General features: G+C 39.1%; 1 protein-coding gene across 3 annotated transcripts in view; it reads right to left on the bottom strand.

The window, feature by feature from the left end:
• Positions 1-12,853, bottom strand: part of ABCA12 (ATP binding cassette subfamily A member 12) — a 218,662-nt gene that overhangs the window by 151,045 nt on the left and 54,764 nt on the right. For all 3 annotated transcript variants that reach the window (XM_087866525.1, XM_045806142.2, XM_087866554.1), the window contains one exon: positions 7,496-7,589. In XM_087866525.1, coding sequence (XP_087722651.1) covers positions 7,496-7,589 — 94 coding nt within the window. The remainder of the gene's footprint in view (positions 1-7,495; positions 7,590-12,853) is intronic.

Genomic DNA, 12,853 nt, shown 5'->3' on the forward strand with positions numbered 1-12,853 from the left:
TTATCTGGCATCAGGGTGTGCCCATCGGCATTGCGTGAGAGCACCGCAGAATTTCCCATAGGAGCAGGGGGAGAGGGACAGCCCCCAGCAGAAGCTGCAGGTGCCCCTATGCAGGAGTGTGCCCAGGCCATGTTCACATTGCCTCCCTCCTGCTGGGTTCCTCCAGCTCGGTGCGGAATGCAAGGGGACACAGTCATAGTCTCCATTTTTGAATTTCACAGAGTTTATCTCCATGGTGCCATCTAAAGGGTAATGTTTCCCTCCAAAATTGTTAACTACTGATTTGCTGATGAAAGAAGTAAATGATAGCGCTTTGGCTGGGAAATTCAAAAGTTGCTCTCACATTTTCTGAAACTTAAGCAAGAAGCAGACTATAAATCTCTCCCACACAAACAATCTTGCTACACATTCACACAAACTCTTAGGAATTTGTGAGGGAAATTCCCAAGTGGATCTACCTGGGGTGGAGTGAGGGAGCTTTATACCCCTTTTCTTGCCCCGATATTAATGTTAGAGATATTTTTGATAGGACAGTCAGATTTACCTGGATCGGAGAAGTAAAACCAAACCAAAAGCAAGCTAACTTCTTGCCCTTTACCTATCTCAGATTCACACTGAACTTTATTACTATGCATCTCTGGGTGAATTTTATAATCCAATCACCCGTATCTTTCAAACTGTACTAAATTCTGAATGATTTATTACATTCTTATTTTGTTCTCTCTGGTAGGAATCGTGTGGTATCTGATATCACCATGAGGCTGTGACATGATTTCTGCTCTTGATGTACTATCTGTCTAATGAGTGAGTCGAGATTAAAGCATAAAGCATTCAAAAACCACCATTAGCCTGTACATCCACAAGAGAGATATAAGGAGAAATAACTGGAGTTTTGAATGAGCAGGGAAGACAAAAGGGTAAGCCTTAGATGTGAGCTTGCCTTTTGATAGACGAGAAGGAAGAGACATGAGCATGCGTGTCCAAGTGGGAATGAACATGGGAATGAACACAGCCTCTTTAGGCAAAGGCCTCATACTGCAGAGCACAGCGAACAGAAGGGCGGGTGAATCCTGATTATGAAGGTCTTGAAAGTAGGACAAAGGGGAGTTGAAACTTAATAGACCCAAAGAAAATTTTAAGGGATTATCTGTGATACACCGTGGGAAGAATTAGAGGCTGGACTTCCAGAGTGCCCCCCCCCCAATAAAAAGCTACTGAAGAAACACAAGTGTAATACAATGAGACCTTGAAGCAAGGGACTGCAGGAAGGATGGAAAGGGAGGGGTAACTCCAGGACACATTTCACAAGATAGATTCTGTCTCGAAGGCTCGTAGTTATGGGAGGTGAAGGAACGGGAGGAGTCAGGGGATGACTCAGACGTTTCTAAGCTGGGAGACTGCCTGGTGTTGCTGGCACACGTGAGAATGGAGAAATCAGGTGGGGCAACACCTGGCAGGAGATAAATGATGATGAGTTCTGAGCTTCCCAGAACAAAACTTGCATTAACTTTGAGCCAATCAAAATAGAAAAGGAAAATATTTACTATGGGTGCCTCAACTATTACTGTTTAATCATGAGCATGCTGGAGAGCATGGTGTACCCCAGAATGGAATCCTGTCCTCATGCACTTGCCGTCCCTTCGCTGAAAACAGGCCACATGGAACGTCAGAAGCAAGAGCAGGGCCAGAAAAAGCCTGGCTCATCTGACTTTCACAACTCTCTCGAGTAATGACTCATCGGCTCTTTCAACATAAAACCACACAATAGCTTCCTCTTAACAATTCAGGACTGTAGGTACAGCAACACACAGGGATCCCACAAGCCACCAATTAATCAATAATTTCAATCTTCCTTCTCACATTTCTTCCTAGAGCTGCTGACAAGTAGAAAAGCCAATAGAGTTCAATTTTAAAGCCATGTTCCATCTATGGTAGTGCTAACAGTTGGCATGAGGAAGAAAAGGAGGTGCTGTAAATGGAAATGAGCCGGACCTTAGGATTGCCACTGCTGGCGATCACGACCTGAATACAACTACTGAATCTGCAGGTAAAACTCTGTTTAAAATCCAGGCTCGGGCACATAGTACCCGTGTGAATATGGATAGATTACTTAACATCTCTGTGCCTCAGTTTTGTCATCTCTAAAATTGGGACAATCATACTATGTAGTTTATAGAGACGATGTATCCACTAAGGAAATCTATGTGAAGGACTCAGCACGGTGTCTGACACGTACTAAGGTGTTCAATAAATTTGCACCCCATTATTACTTTTATTGCATCCCTGAAGACAAAAGTTATGCTCTGGAGGTCAAAAGACATGCTGGTCATGGTGATCGTGCATTTACCAAAGCTACAGTCACTCCCAGATGGGTAGTGTTCAGGGTAACCCTGTGCGGGCACACATTTGGATACAATTCAATTAGCGGTTGGATCCTGCCTTCCACCAGCAGCTCATTTTCAGATGTGAGATAGGCTGAATTTCTTCTCTTTGGGGGAGGCGAGGTATTAAAAGTGATGGCCTCGAGATAGAGTTTAATCCAGGCTATGTCACACTTACACAGTATAATTTCCATTGTGCTTTTAGTGGTATTTTTGACTACTTGAAAAATACTGTTTTTCATTAACTTCATAAAAATGCGACTCCTTATTTGGCAAGACTGCAATTTTTGGAGTCCACTTATCTCATGATGGCAGGGTTTTTTTTTTTGTTGTTGTTGTTGTTCTTGAAAAGTAGTGGGCTCCGCAGTAATTAGGAATTGCTGGCTGGCACTTCGTGGGTATGTGCGCGCTCAAAGGAGACAAAGATTACTCACTACATTAGAGCTGGGCTTAGTCTAAAGGCATTTGAGGGTTTGTTTTGTTTTGTTTATCTTTGCTCCTAAGCATGATGTTTCGGCTTTAAAGTTTGCCTCCTGACAAGTCACTGCATGTAAAGATTATAAGAGGTTGGAACTATTTCAAATGTGGTGCCTTAGCCCATTTCTTCTCTACGTGAACAAGAAGCATCCGGGCCCGTCTGCCAGGCTTGGGAAGCCTTCCTTTCCTGGGACTTATTATTTGCAGAAGCTAGTTACGAAGCTGTGTCTGGTGACACAGAAGGGCGTAAGTGAAGGCAGGCGGTGCCAGAAGTAAGTATCATGCACAGGACAGGTGCTCACCACGGCAGACACTGCAGCAGCTTCCTGGCTCACCAAACATCCACACTTCTCCAGACACCCATCAGTAAGAAAACTGTGGAGGGAGCCCTTTAAGTCACTAATTATATTTGTTCTAAATGATGTATCAGTCCTACACACCTGCCCAGCTATTCTGGGAGCATAATGTGCCCACAAGATAACTCCTTTCTCACCATAGCTGAGTTTCAGCTGGGATGTAGCCTGGAGTTTCTTCCTTTCTCTGTTGCCCAACTAGCACTGAAGCAGTCACGGTAGCCCAGAAAGGATTTTAACTCTGTTAAACGGGACCCGATTTCGATGCTATTACAACTACAATGATTCATGAAGAATTAGTCAGAGAAAGGCAGAATTCTCCACTGAATACTAATATTTAGGATAACTCTTTTTTTATTTTTTATAATAATATTTTTTATTATATTATGTTAGTCACCATACAGTACATCCCTGGTTTTTGATGTAAAGTTCGATGACTCATTAGTTGCATATAACACCCAGTGCACCATGCAATACGTGCCCTCCTTACTACCCATCACCATCCTATCCCATTCCCCCACCTCCCTCCCCTCTGAAGCCCTCAGTTTGTTTCTCAGAGTCCATAGTCTCTCATGCTTTATTCCCCCTTCTGATTACCCCCTTTCTTTATCCCTTTCTTCTCCTACCGATCTTCCTAGTTCTTATGTTCCATAGATGAGAGAAACCATATGACAATTGTCTTTCTCTGCTTGACTTATTTCACTTAGCATTATCTCCTCCAGTGCCGTCCATGTTGCAGCAAATGTTGAGAAATCATTCTTTTTGATGGCTGAGTAATATTCCATTGCATATATGGACCACATCTTCTTAATCCAGTCATCTGTTGAAGGGCTATTGTGGACAATGCTGCTATGAACATTGGGGTGCATATGGCCCTTCTCTTCACTGCGTCTGTATCTTTGGGGTAGATACCCATTAGTGCAATGGCTGGATCATAGGGTAGCTCAATTTTTAACTTTTTAAGGGACCTCCACACTGTTTTCCAGAGTGGCTGTACCAAATTGCATTCCCACCAACAATGTAGGAGGGATCCCCTTTCTCCACATCCTCTCCAACGATTGCTGCTTCTTGCCTTGTCAATTTTTGCCATTCTAACTGGCGTAAGGTGGTATCTTAGTGTGGTTTTGATTTGAATTTCCCTGATGGCTAATGATTTTGAAAATTTTTCATGTGTCTTTTAGCCATTTGTATGTCTTCATTAGACTCTTGATTCATACATTGTAATGTACCTTTCCTCCTATTTCTTGATTTCATGATAGAGACAGAGATGGGGTGTTTACGTTCCTAATCTCTAACTTTTAGTCTACTTTTCTGAAACCTAAATAATGCAACAAGAGAAATTAGTACTGACTCACAGATATAAGAAATGTGAATCCATAAGCTTAAAACGAGAGTCTAGAGTCAGACTGCCTGGGTTCAAATCCTGACAGCACCACTTATTAACTGTACAATCTTGGTCAAGTTACTTACTCTCTCCGTGCACTGGTTTTCTCCACTGTGAACTGAGTAACATGGCCATTACCATTCTAACCATCAGGCTCATATGAAATCAAGAAATATTTATTTTTATCATTGATTATTATGAACTCCCTTTAATCTTTCACTATAATAGATATGAGAAACAAAGAAAAACAACAATAATTAAAAAAAAAAAAGAATAAAAATCCCTGAATCCAAACTTTCATTTTGGAGTTATTCCCTCTCTACCACAACAGGGAGAAAAAGCAACTGCATCTATACCAGTTTCAGATTCTCTACTTTGCTCTACAGATAGCACCTTCAATTATAAAATTATATTTTATACTCGCCTGATTAGAGGATGAGTTGACATTTTGGACACAGTTTGTATTTTGGTTCTACGTATAAGAGGGTAAAATATGAGACAAATCTCAAGAACAAAGTAAAGATAGTTCCCAAAACCTTTCTCTCCTATCCCACATGACTGAATTTTGAAAAATTACATTCTCTTTGGGTCCCAGTGTTCTCCTCTGTAAAATGAGAGGGTACTTTCCCTCTAATAGTTCTCAAAAAGTTCTAATAAAAACAATAAACTATTTTTTAACTAAGTCTTATAAGGTCTGAGAAACTAGCAAAAATATTTCCAATGTTTGAACTTCCCTATAATTCTGTTCTTTCCTACCCACAAACATAAAGACAATCACCTCATAACTATTATTAGCATAAAATCATAAGTCCATAGTAAAAGGTGGTTATTCATCTCCTTCTGGATATTGTGTTTTTGAAGAACCTTTGAAAGATTAGGTCTTAAGCACTCATCACATGGTTTTTCCAATTTTTTCTTCATAATTTAGTGGAACTGTAAGTGCTCTCCATGGTTTCCTCCATGAATCTCTAAATTCCATCAGGTAGCGCCAATTAAGACTCACTCACACACCTTGTATTTCTGTCTTGTAAGTTTTTTAAGAGAAACTCGTTACATAACTGAAAAACTCCTTATAAACAAGAAACTGGCAGAAATAAGTTGTTGAAAGAAGCTAATAAACTCCTTTTGTCACTATTGTTAGTGACAAAATCTTAAACCAGTTCAAAGAGTGTTTATCCTTATGTGCTGAATGCATTATTTCTGAAGTCCATGCTACTTAAGGTAAGCAAGAATACATAAATTTCAACAATATACAATGGACTTAATCTGTTATAAAGAACTAATATACACACAGTATGAAGAGAACACAATTATGCTGCTTTTATAAACAATAAAATCTCATCAACAACTCTGCATAATAACTTGAGCAAAAGTCCTTTAGAAATGGAAAGGTACTTTTCAGATGTAAGGAATTATTCATTCTAGCACCAAGAGTTTAAATACTTTACACTAATTGAACTGATGTTCTCTTCCAAATTATTCTATTGTGTATGAATCAAGGTTCTGCCATGGCTGTCATCTTCTTAGGACTGGGTGATTGAAAACCCCTTTTTTTTTAAAGTCACTAGCTCATTATTCTCTTTACAAATAATTCAGTATAGTCTTCTTTTACATAGCAAATTACCATAATTTATCTGAAATACAATCTGATTTACAGAAATTTGGCCTACGAGAAGCTTTTCAGAAGATGACTGCTTTGTGAGACATCAAACATCTCACCTAACCTTCACTCCTCTACCAAGAAAACTGCTCCGGGGCGCCTGGGTGGCACAGCGGTTAAGCGTCTGCCTTCGGCTCAGGGCGTGATCCCGGCGTTCTGGGATAGAGTCCCACATCAGGCTCCTCCGCTATGAGCCTGCTGCTTCTTCTCCCACTCCCCCTGCTTGTGTTCCCTCTCTCGCTGGCTGTCTCTATCTCTGTCAAATAAATAAATAAAATCTTTAAAAAAAAAAAAAAAAAGAAAACTGCTCCAAAGTTTAAGAACAAAAGCAAAAAAGGCCACCGGTCAGATCACTGGGGTTAAAAAGCTCATCCCCCTCAGTTCTGAGGACTTCTCTGAGGTTTTCCAGCATCTCCATTCTGGATCCAAAAGGAAATAATGGCCTGAGTTGGCATGGTGCCCATTTTTCAACTAGGTAATGACAATAACGTAGCTAAAATAGCACCAACTGGAAAACAATGTTCTTTCAAACTAAATGTGTTGATATGTTTGCACCACTCATACCAGCCCTGAACAGAGAGAAGAGATTCGTACAGTACTCTGCATTTCATTTGGCCAGCTGATCAAATACCAGTCTATGGTTTCTGCTACAACATGAAAGTAAAGGATGATCTGGCTTGAGACTGCCACTTGTTTGTGTCGTACATACCATAATGAACTTTATGAGGTGAATAATAAATGAGTCAAAATTTTACAAAGATTAAAATATATTCTGGCTCCTACCTGCTTCATAATTTTTTAGATGAATCTTACAGGCTCACCTTTCTAACTAATTCAAAAAGCAGGAGAATAAAACAGACTAAGTATTTATACAAATACTTTCAAGTGGAAACACTATTTAAAAATTTAGAATAGAACACTAAGGAGGTATCAAAATAAATTTTAACTAGAATCCCAAAATTAGGGGCACCTGGGTGACGTAGTTGGTTAAGCGTCTGACTCTTGGTTTTGGCTCGTATCATGATCTCAAGGTCATGAGATTGAGTGCCGTGTCGGGCTCCACTCTAAGTGAGGAGTCTGCTTGGAATTCTCTCTCCTTCTCCCTCTGCCCCTCCCCAGTGTGCACAGACACACACACTCTTTCTTGCTCTCTCAAATTAAGTAAGTAAATCTTGAAAAAAAAAAAAAAAGAATCCCCAAATCCTAAAATTAGGGAAACAAACAAATCTCATTTACTTACAAGTTGATTTTGCTTTTGGAGGAAATTTGGTCCGGGTAATAGCCAAAATTATGAAAATAATGACTGGCCATAAAATCAAGACAAGGGTCCAAAGCTGCAAAATAATGACAGGAAAAAAAATGTTAATTATGTTGCTGAACTAAAAATTTCACAAAAAGTACAACACATAAAATTCCAACACAAACCAGATATTTGCTTGTAAACACTATTAATTAGAAACAAATGAGAGATTTTTAAAGCTACAAGAGAACTTGAAGTGAACACAAGAATGCTATCTTCCTTAAAATGAGCTTCAGAAGCCCCATTTAGAGTCACCTCTCATCCTCTGTCCCAAGAGTGATGATCTTAAAATTCAAATCTCATCAGTAATTTCCCTACTTAAAAATCTTTTAGTTCCTTGTTGGATAAGGTTCAACATTCTAAACAGGGCATACAAAACCCCAAAACAATCTCAACCTAGACCTATGTTACCACTTCCAATGTCAGCATTCTACAGTCAGCCATAAAGATCAGTGTGTGACATTGGATAATGGCTCAGTAAACATTGGTAAAGGAATGAATTAATGTGGGTCAATGAGTAGATGAGTAAACGGGAACTTAAAAAGTTCTATGCACCCCCCCATACCACTATAAATAGTATCTTGTGTCTGCTTTTATCATAGAACTTAAACTCTTATCATCTAACTATCTATATATTTTTTTCTTGGCTTACAACAAATTGGCAATTCTTTTAAGGCAGGAACAGTGTCTTCTTCATTTCTGAATTTCCACTCGTACAAAACAGATGCTCAATAAATTTACACTGCACCGAAGTTTCTGTTTGAGGATTTCACTAGAAGACACTTCAGGAGTGGCTTTTCTATCCACATAGACATGATTCTGTTCGTAAGACGTCAACTACTTAATATTTTACATACCTATAAAACTGGTTCCAGAGCAGTGAAAAACACATATTCACAAGATCAACTGTGATATGCAAACAGTTAACAGTGCTCAAACCAAACCCTACAGAACAAACACTGCCAATGAGTAAGGGACAAGCGGGGTTAGGTAGAGAGGGATAGGTAGGGGACTACATGACTAGGCTCACCAAAAATCCCTGAAATGCTGAGGCATAAACCAGGCCACCCTGCCTTGGTTGTCAGAGGTGGGTTCTTTTTATGGCAGACAAAAAAATGACTAGACCCCAAAGAAGTAAGCGATTAAAGATGGCTAGTCCTTACTCAAACCAAGACATCCCAAGAATGTTAAGGCCACAAGCTCTCTGGTCAGTTCTAAATAAAAGACTGTTGGTGGCGGCCCACATTGGCAACCTGGTTGGGACCCCTCTCACTCTTAAGAGCTTTTTCTGTATCCTTGATTAATAAAATCCTATTACTTTGCTCCTCCTCCTTTGTCCACAAGGTTCATTCTTCAACTCTGTGAGACAAGAACCACCCTCTTCTGCTTCGCCTATGCTTAATAAAGTTCAACTCGGACCTATGTTTCTATGCAGACTTGTTACCACTTCTCCCCCACACCCTACCACTTCAGAGACAATCTGCTTCTGACAAATCTCAAACTACTGCCTGGGGCTCTTGGCATCTTGCTCAATTATTGATCCTGAAGTAACTATGAAAATCTCAATTGGGTGTCTACAGCACTGTTGGCCTTGCTGAAAGGCCTGTAACCAACTTCTTGGACCGCAGGTTTAAGAGCAAATTTTTAGCAAATGGAAGAAGTTGACTGCAGATCTAAGCAATCCTAGGATACTTGGTTTGATCATAGCTAAAAAGCTCCCAGACAGGCTGAACAGCTTCATCCGTAGCAGTCTTCTCAAGCATTACTGTGCACACCACATCACCTATGCGTCTTGGAAACATGCAGATTCAGATCCAGTAGATCTGAGGTCGGGCAGACATTCTGCACTTCTAACAAGCTGCAGGTGGGTGACACTGTTGCCGCTGTCTGTGAACCACACTTGGAGCAGAGCAGTTCTAAATGTATGCCACCTTACCTAACTGGCAGGATCGTTTATAAAGTCCTAGAATGTTTTTGTAGGAAAGTTCCTTTAACTAATGGATAGAATTCATTCAGGGCACTTGTAAACTTGGAAAGGAAAAAAAAATTACACTTCTATTTTCTCTACCTTTTGATCAAAATCTAGCATTTCCATTAATGATGAATGTGGGCAACAAGCCACAATGTTCTTAGAAGTACTTGTGACTTTGTTACAAATAAAAATCACAGATATTTTCAAATCACACTAGTGTTGTTGCAGATACCTCAAAGGTCAGTTTCTACTCATGGTGACGTTACAAATTACAGTAGTTACGGGTTTACCATATTTGTTTATTTCTTTAGTGCTATAATAAAGACACACAAACTACCATATCATAAATTTGTGTTTTACTACTTTAATAACTGAATTTCAATATAATTGGTTTTATTTGTAATTCTATTTATTATATTGATTTCAAAGCACTATTCTTAGAAGGACCATAGGCTTTACCAGCCTGATAAAGACATCCATGACACAGTAGAGGCTAAGAAGCCTTGATCTGATCCAAATTTCTTTTTTAGTCTCTGTGGTGCAGGTTAGCACAGCTTTATCCATTCACTTACCCACAGTCACATACCCAGTTGGGAAGCAGAGAGGGGATGAAGATCTGAATATCAAGATACTTACACTAGATTTTTTAAAAAAATTATCCTACTCTGAGGAAAAAATAATGCCTTATAGAAAGTTTATCAGAAAAACGTAAGTGTTATAGAAATATGTGTTATTCTAGCCTAGTTTCTGATACAGTAGAAAATTAGAGTCTGTTCTTTGAAGATACAGGTACCATTATTATTCTATATGACTTATTTGAAATGTAGACTACAAAGAATTAGGGTTTAAAAATTTAATGTTTGTGGATTTCTTGGCTTTATATTTGAAGTCACAGTTATTCTTTAAAACAAAAATCATCTAGAAGGTTTAGTACCCCATAGTTACTTTCAGGAGCATCTATTCATTTTCTATAGCAATCTCCTGAGAATTCAGTGAGCAACAGAGACCAACTGTACCAACAAATACGTACATTCACATTAAAATAAGGGCATATGTCATGGGATTTCTTTAAATTGTCTTTCAATTGATCTAATTTGATGGTTCCATGAGGATGTTTTGATAAACATTGAAATTAATTTTAGACATGATTTAAGTCAGACAAAAATGCAATCTGTATCAGAATACTTTAAGAAATTTGGACTCTGTTATAGGTAAAAACTACAGCAAGCCTGTAAGCAATCTATTGTCAAAATATTTCCCCTGGGATTTTTAGGTCAGAGGGGTATGGAGAATATTTCTGCATACGGCATTTTAGAAGGATAATAAACACAAAGCCCTCCATACTATGATCTTGGGAATGCTAAGGTTGACAAGTTAATCACAAAAGAAAGAAATAAACAAAATTTAAATTTTCATAGCAGCAGGATTGCTCCCAACACCATTCTAAATATTATCATAAACAACCTAGAAGCAAATGCAGTGTCGGGTATCCAAATACTAAACCAATGAGCCATGACTCATTTTTGTTTGTTTGGAGAAAGGGCTGATATATTGATTTTACACATATAGATATTGGAGTTACTTGAAAACTAAGGGAAAAGCAGTTTTTAAAAGTTTCATATTTTTGTTAATATTTTAATTATCTCACATTCGCCTCTATATCTCATTTGTGTTCTACCCCCTACCCCGCACTCTTGACATCTAAAGGCATATGCACACTGAGTAGTGTAAAGTTCCTTAGTGGGCTATAGCATTTGTCTCTTATTTCTCCAGCGTTTATTTTCCATTGAGATGTCCCATTCTGTTCTCCTTCTCTTCCCTTTCCCTTCTGGAACAATTCAGCGCCTGAAAATCCTTTTTCAGAGGCCTAGAGAAAGGCTATTCCATACTAGGACAGAAGGCACCACAGTAACACAGAGAAGGTGGGTCCCTAACAAGGTGAAGAGGAAACACACAGTTCAGAAGTCAGACATGGGAGGTCAAAATCCAGGTGGGGTAAGGAGGGTGTCTATTCAGAGTGAGAAGCAGGGGATTGGTTTCAACACAGTGAGGTAGACCAAAAAAGTAAATACATTGTTCATAAGAGGAGCCAGGCTTCTCACTATCCATCAAGGGAATTATTAACATGAAAAACAGGAAAACAAGACTGCTATAGTGTTGGGTTAGAATTAAAGATATGGGTATGAATGCCTGGATTTCAAAATGCATAGAGAGACATGAAACTTAGCTATAAATGGGTGTGTATAACTTATTTATTTCCTTTTTTCTGGTTTCAGAAAAGTTGTTTCTGCCTCATCATGTATTTTCTCTGTCCCAACCCTGGAAATACCCACTTTTCCAAGAAACCCTAGCTTCTTTAAGTATACAGCTGAGAGCTAGGTGTGCTCATTGCTATTGGAGTCTCACTGTTTCCAAGCCCAGCCAAAGCTACAGAATATATGTACAGACATACAAAGAGAGAGAGAGAGAGAGAGAGAGAGAGAGAGAGAGAGAGAAGGGTGATAGATACACTGCTTAGAGAATGTCAGAAAATGATGCAGAGCGGAGCCTGGGTGGCTCAATTGGTTAAGTTTCTGCCTTCGGCTCAGGTCATGACCTCAGGGTCCTCGGATGGAGCCCCACATTGGGCTCCCTGCTCATCAGGGAGCCTGCTTCTCCCCCTCCCTTTGCCCCTCACTACTGCTCATGCTCTCTTTCTCTCAAATAAAAAATATAATCTTTAAAAAAAAGAAAAGAAAATGAGGGGGATGGCAATACGACACAGATACCAGCCTATCACAAACTCAAGCATCAAATTTGACCCACTGGCCAAATTTAAATATTTAAAAAATATATTAACACAATAAAAAATTACATTTAACTGAATAAACAAGGAATCCTGTAATCTATGTAGGTATAAATACATAAGCAAACAGATAAATTAGAAGTTTAATGAGGAAGGGATAGGTACACAGTCTCAAAATATTTTCCCCCCAAAATGGGACAAAGTGACATCATGTACCTCCTGATGTGAGGCAATGGTGCAAGAACATAGCACCGTTTCTGTAGTGCTCCTGCCAAAGATAAACAGCCAGAGTCTAAAAATAAGGAAACAACAGACACTCTACAAAACAACTAGTCTTAAAGGTTCAAAATGTGTGAGGGTCACAAAAGTCAAGGAAACACTAACCAATTGATACAGACTGAAGGAGACCAGAGACATGAAAACTAGATGCAGAACGTGATTCTGAACTGGAATCTTTTGTTATAAAAGATATGATTGGGACAAATAATGGAGCCTGAATTGTGTCTAAAGATCTGAAGGTGATATTGAGTTATGAAGGTGA

Source organism: Ursus americanus, chromosome 1 (genome assembly GCF_024610735.1).
Source record: "Ursus americanus isolate L20-20 chromosome 1, mUrsAme1.1.p, whole genome shotgun sequence".
NCBI classification, from domain to species: domain Eukaryota; kingdom Metazoa; phylum Chordata; class Mammalia; order Carnivora; family Ursidae; genus Ursus; species Ursus americanus.